General features: G+C 42.6%; 1 protein-coding gene across 1 annotated transcript in view; it reads left to right on the top strand.

Moving 5' to 3' along the window:
- plce1 (phospholipase C, epsilon 1) overlaps nucleotides 1-20,650 on the top strand; it is a 347,723-nt gene that overhangs the window by 301,968 nt on the left and 25,105 nt on the right. The window contains exons 23-28 of the mRNA XM_048609167.1: nucleotides 1,199-1,312; nucleotides 6,871-7,167; nucleotides 10,590-10,750; nucleotides 13,041-13,302; nucleotides 19,779-19,897; nucleotides 20,001-20,129. Of these exons, the coding sequence (XP_048465124.1) occupies nucleotides 1,199-1,312; nucleotides 6,871-7,167; nucleotides 10,590-10,750; nucleotides 13,041-13,302; nucleotides 19,779-19,897; nucleotides 20,001-20,129 (1,082 nt within the window). The remainder of the gene's footprint in view (nucleotides 1-1,198; nucleotides 1,313-6,870; nucleotides 7,168-10,589; nucleotides 10,751-13,040; nucleotides 13,303-19,778; nucleotides 19,898-20,000; nucleotides 20,130-20,650) is intronic.

Raw genomic sequence — 20,650 nt, 5'->3', positions numbered from 1 at the left:
GTAGGTTGGCAGAGTGGGAGGGGGAAGCCGCCAGGGAAAAGGGGGGCCAGCTGGAGGGGGGGTAGGGTAAAAACTGTGATTGGGGTGCCAGCTGGGAAGAGGTCTAAGTTGCCTGATCCCCCCCCCCCCCCCCCAACTTTGCACCCTACCCAGCTGGCACTATACCCCCACCCCAGTTGTTACCCTACCCCCACTCCAGCTGGCACCCCTTTTACCTGGCAGCTTACCCCTACCAATCTGGCAACCTACACCTCTTCCCAGCTGGCACCCCAATTACCCTACCCTCATGTCACCTTGCCCACCAGCCATCGTGGTATTCTGACACCGTCCCCTGCCAGTACCCGAACACCTCACTTACCTTATGTACTTATAGTCTGACAGCAATGACTGTCAGGACCTTTGTATTTCACAATACAACAGCTGGAGTTTAGAAAAGTAAGCGGTTTCCTGTTGTGGCAGGGTCTAGATTTAAGGGTCACCTTTCAAAAATAAAAGGGGTCGCCCAGAAGGGAGGTGATTTCTTTTTCCCCCCACCTCTGAGAAAGCCTTTGGAACTCTCTTTATGAAAATGCTGCGGAAACAGAGTCTTTGAAAATTTGCCAGGTCAGAAGTGAATAGATTCTTGATGAGAAAGGAGGTGAAAGGTTTTGAGGCGTAGAGGGGAATGTGGATTTGAGGTTATAGTCAGATCAGCCGTTATCTTGTTAAATTGTGCAGCCAGAACGGGGAGATGAATGGTCTTCTCCTGCTCGCTGTTTGTATGTGGTTATTCTGTAACTAATTAGTTAACATTATTGCTAGTCATTCTTGCCTGAGATCTGTGTGAAAATCCCTCAGATTGCTGTCAATTTGAGTGAATCCATGAAACCTAACCCCTCTTTAACAGCGCGTTACTGAGGATTTAGTTTCACTGTTTTTGTCTGATGAACGTTATAATTATGGCCAAGGTTTGAAGACAGAGAGATAAAACGGAAGCTTGCACCTACACTAGGGTGAACATGAATGGATACTTCTGTCGTTTCTCTCTGTGCCAGTCACTGATGTAACAGTCACATAAAGAAACCCGGCAAAAAGCAACATTTCCACTTGGCTGCAGGGCAAAGCTGCAAGGAGCTTAAAATATCATCAAAAAATTATCTGTTGGAAAAATGTGAACCCTTCAGTGATGACCCTCTCGTTTTATTTTAAATGGGAACAGGCCTTTCGACTTTAAATGCAACAGGATCAAGTAGAGGCAAAGTGAAACCCAACAGGAAGTCAAACAGAATGAGCCCTGGGGAGTCAATGACATCAATTAAGGCATCTGGAAGAGGTAAGTGGGTTAGGTCAGTGTTTCCCACAACAAACTTGGATCTAGTCACAAAATAATTGATTCACAATGATCTGGTTCAGTTTAAAGTGTGTTTTGTATGAATTTTTGTTTTTAAATCATTATTATGGATCCAAAATTCTCCGAGGCTTGCAGGAAATTCCCATTAAAACTTAAATGATCTGGCTGTTGCTGGCAGCTAACATAGTAACAGGAGCTCAGATGGTGATTGACAAATAATGCCCACTGATAATAAACATGGTTATTTTGAAGCATCTAAGCAGCAACTAATCGTTGCATCTCGAAAGTTGCGAGTTTCAGTAACTGGGACTGTTCAGCAGCCGCTATTCCTGTGTGATCTTCTGTGTTGCTTTGTTAGGCACTGTTACTGAACTGCTTTGACACAGAAATGTGGACTTAGTAGTTTTACACTGCCAATTTTGAAATCAAGAGGAGGAGATTAAACTAAACAGGTTGAATATCTTCCTTTTGCTTCTGGAGGAAGATGAAACAATAGGTGTCCTGTCTATTGTTGGGCTTTGTGCTTGAGAGATGTGAGGAAGTGACACATCAGTTTTACTTTTAAACGGTCTACTCTTATGTTTCTAGCATTTGTTTCACTACTTCGTTCTCCATAACCACGTTCAGGCTTAGCTTACATCTTGCAGATCACAGAATAATCAATTGACACACAATGTTACACACTGAACAGTTGAATACTACCTTCCGTTTGATCTTTAAGTATATACAGAAAATATTGAAACTCTGATTTTGCCAAATTGTTAGCAAATGTAGTAGATGAGCCCCGTGGTGGATGTGATGCTCTCTTTTCCAGGCCATTAAGGTTGAACTACAGCAATGGGTTTTATACAGGTAGCTACGCATGGAATCTTACAGGGATCTGAGCGACATGGGCTATGGCAGAATTGGATGAGAAGTTGGAAAGGCCAATTTCAATGTCAGGTACAATTCCCGCAGCATCTTTTATGCTTTTCACAGTTGTCATGGTAAGATTCCCACTCAGCAGCAACAAAGTGGCTAATTGATGAAGATTAAAACTTACTAAATATTTTGACATTTTGTGAACATCATTAATGTTCAGCCTCCAACATGATCAAACTGCCAAACAAGGTAGACATTGAGAAGACTCAACATGGAAGTCAGAGCAGGTGCCAGGTAAATTCAGCTCACCTCTTGTTCTAAACCTCCTCTGTGTTGCCCACGACCAAATTGCAACTCAGGGCACGATCCACATGCCCACAATCACTGGCACCTACCATCTTCCATCCTCTTGCAAACATCATGGCACCTCTTTGATACACTTTCAGGCTGCTTAGGAAACATGTGTGGACTGCAGAGTCTATTAGTGACCAGCATTGAAAGATTGCTAGTTACATAGGGCTGGCACCCAGCTCACATATTGGACTAGGCTGCATCTCAGGGCTGTTTGTTTGCCCTCATAACACTAGTTCATTTAGTGCCCATCTGCATACTCTCAACATCCATGCCTTTCATTGCCATACCATCCCTTTTGGCACTTCAGCCAGAATTAAAAGCTCTCATTTCTGCTGTTTCAAGATGCTATGTTGCAAAGCCACACAGAAGGCCGCTTCTCACTGGCGAACTGTCTAAGATGGGGAGAGCTCCTGCTGGATGGCACACCGTGAAGCCAGATTAACACCCAAAGTCTGTGCCCGCTGCCTGTGGGACAAACACACTGTGTGTGTATTCAGCCAAATGGCTATGTCAGAAACTGGAGTGGGCTAGTCCTCAGTCCAGTCAAGGGGTGGGCATTGATATTGGTGGGATCCTGGTACAGTCAGATAGGGGTATAGTCTGCACACAGTCCACAGATTTTGGGAGATTTGGCTACTTCGAGCTCGCATGTTGAGGGGTTCTGGCCCATACAGTCCGAGGCGGGAGCAGTTCTGTAGACCCAGCGGCAGCACTCAGGAATGGTGTATCATCAGGCAGGGAGCTGAAAGCTCACCGGGCAGGGGTCTGCTTACTCATGGCTGGGGGCTGCTTGTTCCAGTTGGTCAAAGGTCTTGTGTGAATACAATCCTTGGGGTCCAGTGATCTTTCAGGAGGGTTTTGGGGGAGCCCGTAGTGGTGGGATCACTATCAGAAAAAGTGGGGAATCAAAGCTGGGGTAGTAAACAGAGGCATCTGTAGAAATAGAAATAGGAATAGGGCTGGTGATGAAGGGCCACTCAAAGTGAATAGTATGTGTGTGGTATAGTATTGAAGGGGGTGTGACAGGGGGAATGGGGTGTGGGTGTTGTTGAGTATGACTCCAACTGTGACCTCCAAAGGGGTATGCAGGCTGGGCATCATTACATTGTAATGCCAGGGTTCAGAAGTCAGAGAGTTGGAGGTGAGGTTTGATGTGCTGGATCTCCAAATGAAGTTCAGATGGCTGTCAGGGTCGATTGAGATCGTAGGCAAAATGGAGACTTTGGGAAGCTGGTGGGTAACCAGGTGTAGCCCAGAGCTAAGGGTGTTCGCTGTGATCTTCATTCCCAGCCATCACTTTCCCTTCTCTAGAGGTGATGTGCTTCCTGAAAGTGGCTGGAACAAGGGTTGGAGTGAGTGTGAGTTTGATGGGCAAAAGCCCAGGATCCACATTTGCTAGATGATAGGACATTGTAGCAACAAATACACGAAGCAGCCATTTTCAAAACCCAGCTACACTTAATTTGCAATCATTTCATCAGCCATATGCTATACATTGCAGAGTGTAGGTGCCTAGGGTCAGATGCTGGTCAAAGGCACTTTTCAACATGCCTTTGGTGCCTGAAAATTGAGCCTGAATGTCCCAATACTGCAGAGTCAGCAGCAATGACATTACCAAAGGTCAGTGCTGGCAAAAGAGAAACCTTTATTCATTCAGCTTCCCAGGGAGCAGTGGGAGACACACACCATCAGTCCATCATCTCTCATGTAAGTTCAGCCATGGTCTGTACCGGATGTAGTGAAGGGTTTCAGAGTTGTGTGGGTCTGGGGAGACAGTGGCGCTGGGGAGCACACCAGCCAGACTCTGTTTGGTGTCGAACACTCAGCTGATGTGGCCCCTTCACCAAGTTGGTGCACACACAGAGGCTGGAGCTGAATGACCAATGGAAACACGGCTTTCGGAATCGGTAGGGTGGGGGAGCTGAATATCTCACTGTCTGGAGGGGGGTGTGCACCCTCATCTGTAGGGGATGGCGCTAAGAACTCATCTGAGGCCAGAAAACCTCTTTCAGTTCTTGTGCCCCCAACGTAGCTCATTTCCATTGAGAGGGCTGTGTCCAGCTGCTACTGGGCTGTTGATCACTGTCGCTGCCTGCCTGAGAAGGTGAAGGTGGGTTCAGGAGGAGCAAGGCCGATGGTAAACCCAGGAACAGGAACAGGAGCAGGAGCAGGAGCATGGCCCCAGAGAGGATACGGAGACGCCAGCTCAGCTGTGAGGCCCCTCAGGATGGGTGGGATACACAGGAGACCCAGAGTTTTCCATCCTGGGGATGAGTGAGGCGCTGTGCCAATGCAGACTCCCGGGACACTGTGATGGACTGGAGAGGGACCTGAAGGCTGCAGGAGTGGGGTGGGGGCACCCTCTCCCAGTGGCTGTGAAGGTGAGTTTCTATCTGACTGGCTCCTTTCAGGGAGGGATGGGTGCTCCCTGTGGGGTCTCTGTTGTCCTGCACAAGTACATCAGGGCAGTGATCGATACCATTTGGGCAGGATCACACCGGCTCATTTAATTTCCCGAGGATGGGGTCAGTACTGCAGTCTGGGCAGGAGGATGCAGGAACATAGCTGGGTTCTGCCAGGTGCAGGGTGTCATCGACTGTACCCCCCCCCCCACCATGGCACTGAGAGGGTAGTGTCACAACACTGTGGGAATCCATCATCAGTGATCACTGTTCCCACTTCCTGGAGGTGTGTGCCCACTGCCCTGGCAGCTGCCACCTCTCCTACATCCTGGAGCACTTCTGTACCGGGTGTGTTTGACAGAGACCAGGCGCCTTACAAAGCAGTTACTGATGGCAAGGGAGTAGGTGTTGCATCATCCTGGCGTGCTGTGTTCTGCACAGTGGGAGCAGGCAATGCGGCAGTGTGCTGGATATTGACAAACTGGAGAAATGGGAGCATGCTTCCGGGGAGGAAAGCAGGGATGTTGGGCTGGGGGAAGCTGGAGTTGTCCATGATAGACTCCACTACATAGGATGCTGCGAGGCAGACAGGATCTGACTGTGGCCCAGTTCTAGTAGTTGGGAGCTGGATGCAGCGCACCATCATAGGCTGTAAAATAGTCATTGGTCATGGTACCTGAATCTAGCTTGCATTACGAGGCCAAATGTCAGTCTCTACTGGTTCCCTTTTGCTGTTCTTTGAATAAAAGCTCATGTTTGGAGTTGTTTGATTGTTTGCCCGGAATGTGGTGTTCCCTTATTGGACAGTGACAAGCTGTGGGTCTCCAGTGGGCATTTTTTTTCCTGCTCATTCACGAGCTGAGGGCATCGCTGGCTAGGCCAGCATTTATTGTCCATCCCTAATTGCCCTGAGGGCAGTTAAGAGTCGACCGCATTGCTGTGGGTCTGGAGTCATGCATAGGCCAGACCAGGTAGGGATGGCAATTTCTTTCCCTGAAGGACATTAATGAACCAGATGGGTTTTCTTTTGACAATCAACAACGGATTCATGGTCATCATGAGACTCTTAATTCTAGATTTTTCTTGAATTCAAATTCCACCATCTGCCTTGGTGGTATTCAAACCCAGGTCCCCAGAACAATACCTGGGTCGCTGGATTAACAGTCCAGCGCTAATACCACTAGGCCATTGCCTCCCCTCATCTACTGACAATGATACAATGTGGGTCTGCAGCGGGCACAGGAGAGGACAGCATTCACATGGAGGGTGTTGAAGCAGGATGGAACGACCGAGTGGCAAGGTGTGGTGGTAAAACAGTGACAAATGAGAGAATGTGGTTGTATGTACGAGGCAGTGTCAGCCGTGTTGGCTCCTGCCATGGGTAGTGTGAGTTTGTGGCTGCTATGCCATGCTGGTATGCGTGGGTTTGTGGCTGCTATGCCATGCTGGTATGCATGGGTTTGTGGTAGCTTGTTGGCACTTGTCTGGGTGTTTCAAAGATGGCGCAGATGCAATGGATGCTGATATTTCAGTGATTACCCACTGAGTGATGAGTTTTCCCGTGAATGGCAGGTAGTATGTTTGGGTGGAAATTGGGTGTGAGAGACAGCATAGGGGCAGAAGAGACAGTTAATGTGGTGAGTGTGATTAGGTACGGTTAACCCATTAGACCTCAAAGGGAGAAACAGTCCAAAAAAAAACTCAATGCAACTCGCCAAGAAATGTGTTTATTGAAGTGACCGTGTATTGTTTAGTTTAAAACAAAACATGTAAACTTGAATTGCAGAAGGAAAACCTGATTTTAAATCAACAATCTGTGTCAGGATCTGGATTGGATGAGGATTTTGTTTGTAGTTTTTGTGAAGCCTTTGACATCCTTGAGTGACCAAATGATTTTTTTTTCCCCCCCCATTCAATATGCAGCAACCTCTTTCGAAGGTTTAAGAAAGAGCTGTGAAGAGCCATCGTCTCCTCCATTTAATCCAACCACCTCCCTCAGTGCTATCATCCGGACACCCAAGTGTTATCACATCTCATCGGTGAATGAGAACACTGCCAAACGGCTTTGCCGGCGTTATTCCCAGGAATTAATCCAACACACAGTCTGCCAGCTGCTCCGAACATATCCTGCTGCTACTAGGATTGACTCCTCCAATCCGTCGCCTCTCATGTTCTGGCTCCATGGGATACAGTTAGTTGCTCTCAATTATCAGACAGATGGTGAGTGGCTACATTTGCGAACCTTTGTTCGTAAACATGATTTGTTTGGAAGCGTTCACTGGAGCTTCCACGAGCTGCATCTGCAAGAGTAAAGACCAAACATAATTTGAGAGCATCAGTTCGAAGGAAAATTGCCATTTATCTTTTTATTTACAGATCATTCTAAATGCTAAAACCTGAATTCCCTTCAATTTCAACTTCAGTTGAATAAGCCAGAGGCTGTTCAATGTGATGTCCTTGCGAATCTAACCACAAGCTCTGGGCAGGGAGAGGTTGGTTGAATACTTCTTACAAATTCAGGTGTGCTGCAGAATTTTGGCTTTGGTTTAATACTGCCACTCATAAGAGGGTTGGCCGTGTGTTTTTCTCTGCTCAGTATCTGCAAGCACTGTAGTGGGACTTGGGAGCATAACAATGCAACTCTTTTGTAATCTGAACGGAATCTGTTCAAGCATGTGTGCTTCTTTAATCCTCCCAAGGCTGGCCCAATGAACGCTGGATGAGACTTTGTTTGGCTTGGCAAGGCTTTATTTGGCTTGGTTCACGAGCTGCCTTCTTCCATGTTAGACAAAATAAATGTAACTCAGGGTACAATGCTGGTCACTTAGTGTAACCAGTGCATTTTCTGTATACAACCTGGGCAGAATTTAATGGGCCCTCCAGTTGTTGGGAGGTGACAGCCACTTCCAGGAGTCCTGACAGGAGTAGACCCCATCCAGATGGCCCGGGAGTATCTATCAGGGTGATTGGATCCTGCAGGGTGAATTTTCTACTTCAGAGAGCTGCCGTACAATTGGAGGCCTGCAGCTCTACAGCACCACTAGGGAGAGTGGTTGCTGCTGGTACTGCAAGAGACCTAGGAGGAGGATGGTTGCTGCAGTTCTGGAGCACAGGCTAAGTGGAGCAGGATCACCAGAGCCAGTCAGACAGACCCTGTCAAGGACTTAGTCAGTGTAAAGAGCTAGAGACCTCTTTCTGTGAGGACAGCCCTTGTTGCTGCTATGTCACTTTATTGGGCACATGATGCGTGAGCAGGAGGGGCCATGCACTGGGGTGCCCACTATCTCTGTTGCTCTCTCTTAACAACTTGCAGCCTGCTTTTTCCTCATGCTCACTCTTCCTTTATCTTCTCCGTGACGTTGATTCTGTAAAGATTGCATAGAGTGATGCCACAAATATCGAGCAGCAACTGTGCTAATTGCCCAGGCAGACCTACACGGAGACCATACTGGGCTCAAATGTATACGTACAACCTATCTCACTCTGGCCAGAGCTTTTGGCTAGATTCACAAGGATGTCACTTGGCCTACTGAAGTTGAAATTTAAGGGAATTCAGATTTCAGTATTTAAAAGAAGATGGAAATAAAGTGATTATTGTATAACTGGCCTCTACTCACTGTATTTATTGAAGGAGTGATCCTGTTGTGCTTTAGAGACTCTATTTGCTGTAGCTCTGGTTCTGACTTTGAAGATTCTGTAGTCCCATCCTACTTCCAATGGATTGGCTCACATTGTGTTCTCAATATTCATTATAAAGCCTTTCTTTAAAGTCCAGCCGATTTCAAAGACGTTTCCCCACGAGGTGCAGCATATCTCCAGAATGACCAGAAAGCATCACAGGTTCTTGTTTGGAGACTCTCTGAAATATATTCCTCTCAACCATTGCTGGAATACACCTCCTGACAGGGCAGCATATCATTCAGACAAGCTTCTGCTGAAAATACGTTTTAAGAGAGCTCGTACATCTTGACTCATATAATTCTGATTTATCTCCACAGATGCTACCAGACCTGCTGAGCTTTTTCAGTAATTTCTATTTGTATTTCATATGTCTTGGGTCCTGCTTGTGGGGAGAGTGGCAAAATCTACTTGAACTGTAACAGAGCTCTGTGTAGATGATGAGCACTTTAAGACTGTGTAGTTGTACATTTGTGTGGGAAAACAGTTTTGGTACTTGACTGAGAATTCAGTACGTCTGTTCTTTACCTTCAGTGATGCACTGATTCTCCAGTTAACCAGCTGTTATCCTTTGTGACCTTTAATGTTTGGTTAATGCAGACTTTATTGCAGTTTAGTTAGATAAAGGTTACTGAAGCTTTGCAATCACTGGCAATATCTGCAATAAATGTAACAATCCACTCTGGAATAATTACCAGTGAAATTGCAGCCGCAATCAGGCTGAGTGGCTCTTTAAACTACACTTTCCATAAGTTTACATTGGATGTACATCAGACTGACTGACGAGCAACAAGCTTTAGGAGTTGAAATATGAGGTGAAGGAAACGTTTTTAAGGTCAAGGTTTAATGGAAAGTTTTGATGAAAACCACCATCTCATGGTCAAAGCATTGGCTCCATTCATCAGCTAATCAACAAAGATAAAATGTGATTAGTAATGACAAGCTGTGTCACAAAATAATTATAGACTGGATTTTATTGACTCGGGTCACAGAGTTCTTCATGTTTTCTCAGTAATCAGTTTCTAACTGATTGATTGATTGAAATGAACATAAATATTAATGAACTCACTTCCTCCTAATTTCAGTGCATTACCCTGATGGGTTTCATTTGATCATTGAACATTAAATGATGACTGATCTTGTACAACAAATCGCCAATTACAGAAATGAAAGGAAGCTGTAAAGTTTTATGGAGCGATGGTTTGAAAATGATGGACCACTCCAGGTTTTTTTAAAATTCATTAGGATGTGCGGGTCACTGGCTAAGCCAACATTATTGTCCATCCCTAATTAACCAGAGGACAGTTGAGTTAACTACCTTACTGTGGGTCTGGAGTCACATATAGGCCAGTCTAGGTAAGGACAGAATTTCCTTCCGTCAAGGACATTTTACTCCTAAAGGATTTTTCCAATAATTGACAACGTTCATCATTAGATTCTTAATTCATAGGCGGACAATGACCCTGTGGAATTATCACTACACTATTAATCCAGAGACCCTGGGAATGTTCTGAGGATCTGGCTTTTATTTCTTGCCATGGCAGATGGTGGAGTTCAAATTCAACAATAATCTGGAAATAAGAGTCTAATGATCATAACTCTGTTGTTGATTGTTGGAAAAAACCCATCTGGTTCACCAATGATATGTTACAGAAGGAAACTGCCATCCTTGTCTGGTCTGGCCTACATGTGACTCCAAACCCAAAGCAATATGGTTGACTCTTAACTATCTTCTGAGCAATTAGAGATGTGCAATAAATGCTGATCCAGCCAGTGATGCTTACAACCCATGAATGAATAAAAAAAATCTAAATTTTTATTGAATTCACATTCCGCTATTTGCCATGGTGGATTAACAGTCCAGTGATAATACCATTAAGCCGTCACCTCCCCTAGAAAGTGGTTCAGCCACAATATACTATAAAAATCATTGAGATTACAACATTCTTTCTCATCTTCCTTAGATCTCCCAATACATCTGAATGCAGCCATGTTTGAAGCGAATGGAGGATGTGGCTACGTCTTAAAGTCACCGGTCTTGTGGGATAAAAACTGTCGAATGCACAATCAGTTCTCTCCACTGGAACGAATAGAGAACATGAGTCCATCCCTATATTCTCTAACAGTAAGTGCAGAAAGATGTCTGCTGTTGCTTTCAGCACATTGAGGCAAGAGTAGACTTATTTACTGGGTTTGGAATATAACCAGCACAACACAGTCTGTCATTTTGTGTCTGTTTTGTTGATTAAGTCTACATTGAATAACTCTGCATCTTGGGGCCTTTTTTGTTTAATTCCAATAAACTCGCTCCAAGATGTTTAATGCCATGGTTAACATTTCGGGTCGAGTGACCCTTCCTCAGAACATTAACTCTGAATTCTCTCCACAGATGCTGCCAGACCTGTTGAGCTTTTCCAGCGATCTCTGTTTTTGTTTCTGATTTGTAGCATCATTCAGTTTTTATGTTTAATGACATGTTCCATTTGAGATTAAATAGTTGTTATTTGCTCGTGATGGTTAGCCATTAAGTGAATAGTCTGTAATTTTTCTGTGCCTTACTCTTTGTTGCTCTCTTAATAGTCATTTTATATTTCATTTCAAGAAAAGCCAAATTGACAATTATAAAGAATACTGGGATCTAAAGTTATCACTTGGTTGAATTTTTGAACAGATATAATCACTCTACTGCTGCATTATGTGCTTTGAAGCTGAGGGTCAGGTTCATTTCATGCCTGGAACCTATGTGCTCTGACACGTATTTCTCTGTAACCTCTTCAAATCCGGTAGCCCTCCTCCAACTCCAATCTCTAGTGCATCCCCTTGTCACCCCACCATTGGTAACTGCGCCATCTTAGGCCCTAAACTCTGGAAACCACTTATCTCCAACGCTGTCCTCTTTAAGATACTGATTGAAATCTACCTCTTTGACCAAGCATTTAGTCACCTGCCCTTGCATCCCCTTCTTTTGTTTGGTAACAGTCTTTGTGTGATAATGTTCCTGGGAAACAATTTAGGCTTTTTTTTTAAACCATGGCAAAGGTGCTATGTGAGGTAAGTTGTTGTTGATGATTGGAAGTGCCATTAATGTCATCCGTCTTGTGTTGACTTGAGTCACCGTGTAATCATATCTATCAAGAAAAGAGATTTTAAATGAAGCAGCATTGGAAAAACTTTAAAAGATTTACACATGATTTCAGATCAGAAATAAAATGATAGCATTTTAAAACAGGGTTTAGGAACAACAAGCAGGGATATGGGAAACCAAGCATGGTCAGTCTTTCAAAGAGCTAGTACCTGAACTACAGGCCAAATGGCCACTTACTGTGCTATAGGTTTCTATGATTCCGTGAATCCCTGCTAATTCAGTAAGACCTAACCAATTAATCATCAATTTGGGCATCTTCCTCCGTAATTTCACAAATACACATCAAAATGACAGGCCAGCTCAGTCACAAAGTCAACCTGTGGCTCAAGCTGCTATAACTTTTTAAATTAACAAATTAAGTTACCATCTCACTGTTAGTTATTCATTTTTATTTTCTATTTCAGGAAATTCTAATGTTAGCTAGTGAGCGACATTCAAACTAAATATTTTGGCTAAAATTACCAGAGTTTGTTTGTGATACGCAGGTGTATTTCTTAATTTGCACATGGATGTGGGCATCTCTGGTTAGGCCAGCATTTGTTGCCCATCTCTAATTACCCAAAGGGCAGCAAAGAGTCAACCAACATCCACAACCTGAGCTACAAATCTACTCTAAAATCTTAGAGTCAACCACCTTGCTGTGGGTCTGGAGTCACGCATAGGCTGGACGAGGTAAGGATGGCAGTTTCCTTTCCTGAAGGGCGTTAGTGAACCAGATGGGGTTTTCCACCAATCGACAATGGTTTCATGGTCATCATTAGACTCTTAATTCCAGATTCTTCATTGAATTCAGATTCCACTATCTGCCATGGCAAGATTTGAACCTGGGTCCCCAGAACATTAGCTGAGTTTCTGGATTAATAGTCTAGCAATAATATTATTAATATTCTAGCACTTTACTGAGTGCAGCGAATCAGACCTTTTTACAGACACACCTCCAATGAATTTTAACAAATTGCTTTGTTTAATCTTCCCTATTTTGGCAGATTAGGCTTACTATGGCAACATCACAAAATAACTGCAAATTGTACAGATTTTTACAAGTCGGGTAATTTGCTGTCTTTTTTTTTTGCCAATCCACCCCTTGTCAAATAGAAAGTACTTAGAGAATTTGATAGAACTACAATAAAGTGTGTGAACCTGCTCCACAAAGTCTGTGTTAGGACTCAATTTTAACTTGGCGTTTTAACTGTGATTTGAAGTTAATTCTTAAGTTTCTCACTACCATTTGATACTGAAGCTGATTGATTCTCTTGTTAAAACAATCTAGATCATTTCTGGACAGTATGTTTGTCCCAGCAACACATCAGGGAGTCCATGCATTGAAATTGACGTACTTGGTATGCCACAGGACAGTTGTCACTTTCGCACCAAGCCCATTCATCGCAACACCCTGAACCCCATGTGGAATGAGCAGTTCTTCTTCCACATTTACTTCGAAGACCTTGTTTTCCTACGTTTTGTGGTGGTGGAGAACAACAGCTCCACTGTAACAGCTCAAAGAGTGGTGCAGTTAAAAGCCCTTAAAAGAGGTAATAACCACTTTCACTGACTTAATCCCTTCTTCTGTCTTGAGATGCATGGTTGGGCTGAGAGCGTCCTGACTACTGGATGGCGATCAAAATAAATGTGAATAATTGAAGATTTTACACTGTTTTAAATGTCACAACGTGAAAGGTAGTTTGAAAAAAATGATTAAGGAGTCAGTTTGACTTTATTGCATTTTCTTGCTGTCGCTGTTGTTCATTTACAAACAAATTGTAACTGTTTGCACAGACTTCAGGAAGAGCAAACTTCAAAGGAATGTGAAAGAAAATAATAAGTTCCATAAAAGTTAGGAGGTCTATTGTGGACAGTTTGGAATTTTTAAGCAAATGAAATTACATTTGAAACTCACTCCAGCTATATCATGCTGAAAACAATCTATTCAGTGGGGATGTGAAGAATAATTTTAGTGATAATCGTAGTGGTTTCAAAATGAACAAAAGACTCCAATGGGCAGGATTGGGCTACTGACCTCTCTTACCCAAATTTGTGCTACTACCCAATCCAATTTCTGTTTCATTGTTTTTCAAGTTGCATGCAAGGATGAAAAAAAGAATTTTCATCTAACAGTGGGAACCTAGAGACACAGAAATAAGGCAATTAATAACTAGTCATACTGGATACATCTTTATCCAGGGTAAAGAAGGGTCACATTACAATCGGTTTCTAGGAACAGTAAAAGGTGAACTTTTAATTAAAATAAAATATTAGTTCACTATCTTAATACAGACAAAAAATATCACATCTGGTTAACTTTCCACTATGAAGTCTTACAAAATGTGGAGCTTGTAATTGCTGAAGCTTATCCATTACTCATTGGTAAATTCAATAAATTCAGGGGAAAATATTGAATATTGGTAATATTTGGCAAATTAGTAAATTAACCTGATTTTTTTTTTCTCTCTGTGTCAAGAGATGATTCTTTGTTACACGAAAATTCTATAAAACCTTCTGGAGAGTTCTGGCAAGTGAACACATGAGAAAAAGAGAACTTGTCAAAAGAAAGAAAGAGAAGGATGTTATGTTTAATTAACCTGCCAGAGTTTTTCAAAGATGTTCTTGGCGTGTTGCACAGGGGAACACCGGTGGTATCATGAATGTTGATTTTTGTAAAGTTTTTGACAAAGTTCTGCGTCAGCAATTGCTGGGTAAATTAAAGAATGACTTAACAAGAGACTGGATAGAAAATGCGTTTAGTAACAGGAAAAAGTACCTATTCACAAATGAGAATTGTAAGGTTAGTAAGTTATTATAAGGGTACACAAAGGATCAGTATTGAGAACTTTTCTATTGTTAATATGAATTGAGGACTTGGATGAAAAATTAATTATAAACATGATGTCCATGTTTGCAAATGGTGCTTAAAATAGGTCAGAGCAAATAATGAGTGACAATGTAACCAGATTTAGAAGCATTTTAACTTTTTGCATAATTAAAACAATTAATGGCAAGATGGTTAACGTAGACAAAAGTATGTGCTAAATGGAACAATGGTACAGCATGCTGATCAGGAAAGGAGTTAAGGAATTATAAAGTATAAATCCATGAAATCATTAACACCTACCTAGCTTCAGCCGGAATGTCAAGAAAAGGCAGTTGTCTGTAATTGTATTGAATGTTACTATCTAGACAAAGTCACGCAGCAGAACCATTGCCTACATGATCATAGAACTGTCGCTGTACAGAAAGTGGGTTTTCCAGCCCATTGCGTCTATACAAGCTCTTCAAATGAGCATCATGTCTTTGTGCTATTCTCCTTTTCCCATAACCTTGCACATTATTACTATTTTAAAAATTCATTAAAAAATTCTTTTTACATCCCATTTTCTTCTTTTAAAGTCACTTTAAATCTGTTCCTTCTCATTCTTGATCCTCTTAAGAGTGGGAACAGTTTCTGCACATCCTGTCCCCTCATTTTTTTGATAACTTTGATCTGATCTGCTCCCCCTCTCTCCAAGGAAAAGATTTCCAAGCTTTCTGATCCATCTTCATAACTGTTGATGTAAGATATCTGGTTTAAAGTAGCTATTGGAATTGGATTTAATGAGACAAAATTTACCACTCAGTCCTCAAAACCTGACATTAAAATCATAGCAGACCATGTCATGTTAATGGTATTGGTTAAATAATCGATCATTTATCAGGATTTGATTAACACGTTGACTTGATTTATTTAAATCAGCGAAATCCATCATAAGTTACAAAACAGACATTACAGCAGACCAAATGATTGCTGTGTGTGCAGTATGCAAATTCCAGCCAGGTATTTAGTAGTTGGAGTCCAACGTTCTGGTCAGCATGGCTTTGTCAGAGGGAGATCACGTCCGACAGGTGGGATTGAGTTTTTTGAGGATGTGACTAGATGTGTAGATAAGGCTATTCCAGTGAGTGTAACCTATGTGGACTTCCATAAGGTTTTTTGACAAGATCTTGCACCTTGGGGATTGATCAACAAAGTAATACACGTGGGATACAGTGCAATTTGGAAAATTAAATCCAAAATTGGCTTAGTGGAAGGAAGGAAAGGTTGAAAGTTGCTTTAGTGATTGGAAGCCTGTGTTCAGTGGCTTGTATCTGTAACTGCTGATGAAGTAGTTTATGGATCTGTAGGCTTCTGTCTAAATGAATTCTAGTTGGCGAATACAGAAGTCTAATCTGACTCCAAAGTGGTCTTTTAATGTGGTCCATATCTTTTAGCTCTGCAGCTGTGAATACTAACACAGTAAATCTATGTAAACCTTTATTCCCAATTGCTAAACAAATTTTTAAAGGCTTTCTTTCCTCTGCATCAGACACATCTGAATCTAGAAAGCACAACTCTGAATGCTGTTTGAACATTTAAATTCTGTTGGGAGGTTTTCTATGACCCAGCTTAAAATTATGGAATTTTGTAAGCATTCTGACAATACATCTTTGACCTTCCTTTGCTGGCTATCAATCCAGCACATGCACACTTAGTGAAGGATTAAGTTTCAGTTCCAGAAAAGATGTGCTGGACCAGTTGGTCTTTTGTGCCCTTCATTTTTGTTCCTTTGTGTGCGGATGTAACATTATTGGATAGCATTCCGATTGTATCTCATTTGGAGTATTATGTTTTGATCAAGTTGATTAATCGAGGGAAAGATGTTATTTCCCTTGGATGGCTGCAGAGAGTAATAACTTAGTAATTATTATTTATTTATTCATCTCATCCCCTCTTTTGGAGATAATAGGCTCACTTTTAACTCGCACAGTTCATTTACTTATACTGAGTTTAAAAATTGGTTACAATAGTGATGGATTCTTGTATCTCATCCAAGTATCTATTTTAATATTTGTATCTTAATGGTGAATATTAGCTGCCTTATTTATTGCAAGGAACATGGCAGGTTTACCAGTTCATTCCTCATCCTTGTCCGACATTTACTCCCAAGGTTTTCAGTGTTTAAGCATCCCAGGGATTTCCAGACCAGTTTCTTCTTCCTAACCTCTGGATGATAAGGCCACTTATAGCTCAAGCATAGTCGAGACCAAGATCCACTTTCTTCAAACAGCTAAGTTATTAATTGGCTTCCTCATTGTGGCATCAGGAAGTTGTGTGGGAAGACTGCAAAAGTTGGCTTATTTGAGAAAAGAGATTGACTGAGGTGAAGTTCTGAAGTTTGAATGAACTTGCCAAAAGTGATTATGATAAATAGTGAAATAAGGGAAGAAAATAAGCAACATGTGTTCACCACGAGAACAATGTAGTTGTGGAGTGCATTATCAGGACAAGACATTGAAGCAAACAGTGAAGGTGTTGTGAAAGGCAATTGGTTTAACTTCTGGAGAGATTGAGTTGAGACGTTTGGGAAGGACGGTAAGCGGGGTTGATTTTTGAAAAGATTATTCTGCTTATTTGGCCTTAATGACTTTGTGCATTTTTCTAAAAACATATTTATACTTTAATGTTGTTGGCATCATAACTGCAGTTGTATGGCATGAAAACCTATCCTCTGTGACTAATTAAATGGAAAAAAATGAGGAATTTGCATCTAGACAACTTCCTGCGATTTTCAGTTAGGTTTTGAAGTGCCGTCCCTGTAAACTAGTCATCAACCTGTGCAGGGCAATGCTGCTAAAGGAGCTGTGATGTTGGTTAAGGCCCTTAAAGTGTTGATAATGGACTCTCAGCTTGTGGCTTTCAGTCTGTTCATTGTAATAGTGAGGAAATCACAGGTTGAGCTCATTCCCCTTAAGTTTGCTGTACCTGCTGATGACTGAAGGCTATCCTTCTGCTATTGCCACTTGCCATAGAGTCATCAAATGCCATATGGATGTAGCTGGGACCTAGAACATAGAACATAGAACATAGAAAATAGAACAGTACAGCACAGTACAGGCCCTTCGGCCCATGATGTTGTGCCGAACTTTTACCCTAAACTTAAGGTCTATCTAACCTCCACCCCTACCTTATACTATCATCCATATGCTTATCTAATAGCCGCTTTAATGCCCCCAATGAGGCCGACTCCACTACCCTCTCCGGCAATGCATTCCACGCCCCTACCACTCTCTGAGTAAAGAACCTACCTCTGACGTCTCCCCTGTATCTACCTCCACTCACTTTAAAACTATGTCCCCTCGTAATAGCTACCCTCCACCCTAGGAAAAAGTCTCTGGCTGTCCGCTCTATCTATACCTCTGATCATTTTGTACACCTCTATCAAGTCACCTCTCATCCTTCGTCGTTCTAAAGAGAAAAGCCCTAGTTCTGTCAACCTTTCCTCGTAAGACCTTCCCTCCATTCCAGGCAACATCCTGGTAAATCTCCTCTGCACCTTTTCCAACGCTTCCACATCTTTCCTGTAATGAGGTGACCAGAACTGGACACAATACTCCAGATGTGGCTGATCCAGGTTTTTGTATAGCTGGAGCATAACTTCACGGCTCTTGAACTCAATCCCTCTATTAATGAAAGCTAACACACCATACGCCTTCTTAACAACTCTATCCACCTGGGTGGCAGCTTTCAGGGAACTGTGGTCATGAACCCCAAGATCCCTCTGCTCCTCCACACTGCCAAGAATCTTTCCGTTAACTTTGTATTCTGCTTTCAAGTTTGTCCTTCCTGGCAGCAAACAGGTTGTGGCCTGAAGCCCAAAAAGCACAGTCAAATAGTTACATCCCAGGTCTGATGACAAATGAAAGCAGCAAATCTTGAATGGTTATCTATGAGGAAAGAGCACTGCAATTATATATTTTTATCGACGTCAGCACTTGGTGTCCTCCTGAAATTGAATTTAGGGCATGAATTAGAGCATGAAATGGCGCAATTGTTAATTACAAGGTAAAGGAAGCACTTGCTTGCGTAATTAGGGATGAGCAATAAATGCTGGCCTAGCTGGTAACACCCTTGTCCTATGAATGAACAAAGAAAAATCTGGTGTCTGTGATCCATTCGTACTATAGGGGCTGGAAATTTGAGCGATCCAGGTGTCCAGCCTGTCCATTTTGATGGATACAGGCTCCTGAAGTGCCAGTGAGCTTCAGGCTTTGTTAGTAATAGCTGCTACTGACAGTTGAAGTGCAAGTCGGAAAATTAATGACCTCGTCCTACCATAACAGGGAAAAGTGCAAAATGGTTTGTTGATTGAGCGTCTCATTTAGATTGAAGAAAACTTCTGAGGCCATTAGGTGATGTGCAATTTGTATCAGATGATTGTCTCGAACTGGCTAAAAGCTCTTCTACTGCAAGTGAAGAAGGCATTAAGCTGTCTTGCAGTAAGTTGTTTGTGCCATTGCTGAACTGCAAATTGCAGTGATTGGTATGACCATTCTGTTCTTGATGACTGCTTCCTTCAGACTTCCCCTTAAGAAGCATCAAATTAAAGCAAACAGTGTGATATAGTACTGAACAGCTAGTAAGATACAGCAAATGGAGGACAGGACAGGATCAGACTGTTTCTGTGTACCTTTATCTTTTTGTTTATTCATTTACAGGGTGCGTATTTTGCTGGGGAGGCCAACACTTGTTGTCCATCCCTAATTGCCCTTGAGAAGGTGGTGGTGAGGCACCTTTATTGAACTGTTGCAGCCAATGGGGTATAGGATCACGCATGGTGCTGTTAGGAAGGAGGTTCCAGGATTTTGACCCAAAAACAGTGAAGGAACAGTGACCTAATTCCAAGACAGGATGATTTTTGGTTTGGAAAGGAATGTGCAGGTGGTGGTGTTCCCTTGTATCTGTTGCCGTTGTTCTGCTGAAGATTTGGGGTATGGAAGGAGCTGAACAAGTTACTGTAGCTAACCTTCAGGCCAAGGATGGTCAATATATCAGAAAGATCCAAGAGAGGAGAGAAAAGACTTAAAGAGGAGTTTATTTGACTTCCCTTTTCATATCATAAAGGACCAGTTGTAGATAATGTGATGAAAAGAATATAATGACAATGATTCAATCTAATCCCCAAAGTATTGAATTTTGTTAATGTTTTGTTTCTCTCAGGATACAGACACCTACAACTAAGAAATTCTCATAATGAATCTCTGGAGATATCTAGTCTCTTCATTTACAGCCGAAGGATAGAAGAAAACAACACTGGAAACCTTCTATCTTCATCAGTGGTAATATCAGAATGAGTTCCACAGACTTTAGTTGGAATCCTGTTGAACAATTTGATTATAAAATGTGCCAACACAAAACTAACAGTAAATTTGCTCTAAACAGCTGTTTAACACCGAGGACCACAGATCTGAAGGCAGTTACCACGTGACAGTTCATGGAGTGCCGGGTCCTGAACCATTCACTGTTTTTGCTGTCAACGAGAAGATCACAGCCAGGCAGTTACTGCACAAAGTGAGTCATTGTTTAGTTAGTTAATCTAAAAGGTCAAGGCAAATCAATAAAAGCTTCTCCCTAAAGACGGCAAATCAATAAAAGCTTCTCCCTAATGACAGAAAATCACCTTGCTAGGTTTGCTGGGTAGCTATTGAATCAGAGGTAGTAGGAACTGCAGATGCTGGAGAATCTGAGACAACAAGGTGCAGGGCTGGATGAACACAGCAGGCCAAGCAGCATCATAGGAGCAGAAAGGCTGACGTTTCGGGCCTAGACCCTTCATCAGAAAAGGGGGAGGGGAAGGGGGTTCTGAAATAAATAGGGAGAGAGTGGGAGGCGGATAGAAGATGGATAGAGGAGAGGATAGGTGGAGAGGAAACAAACAGGTCGAAGAGGCAGGGATGGGGCCAGTAAAGGTGAGTGTAGGTGGGGAGTTAGGGAGGGGATAGGTCAGTCCAGGGAGGCACCCCCATCTCCTACCGACTAACCTCATCCCGCCCCCTTGACCTGTCCGTCCTCCCTGGACTGACCTATCCCCC

Source organism: Rhincodon typus, chromosome 20 (assembly GCF_021869965.1).
Source record: "Rhincodon typus isolate 14 chromosome 20, sRhiTyp1.1, whole genome shotgun sequence".
Lineage (NCBI taxonomy): Eukaryota > Metazoa > Chordata > Chondrichthyes > Orectolobiformes > Rhincodontidae > Rhincodon > Rhincodon typus.
The sequence above is the reverse complement of the archived record's forward strand: the minus strand, read 5'-3'. Positions and strand labels throughout refer to the sequence as shown.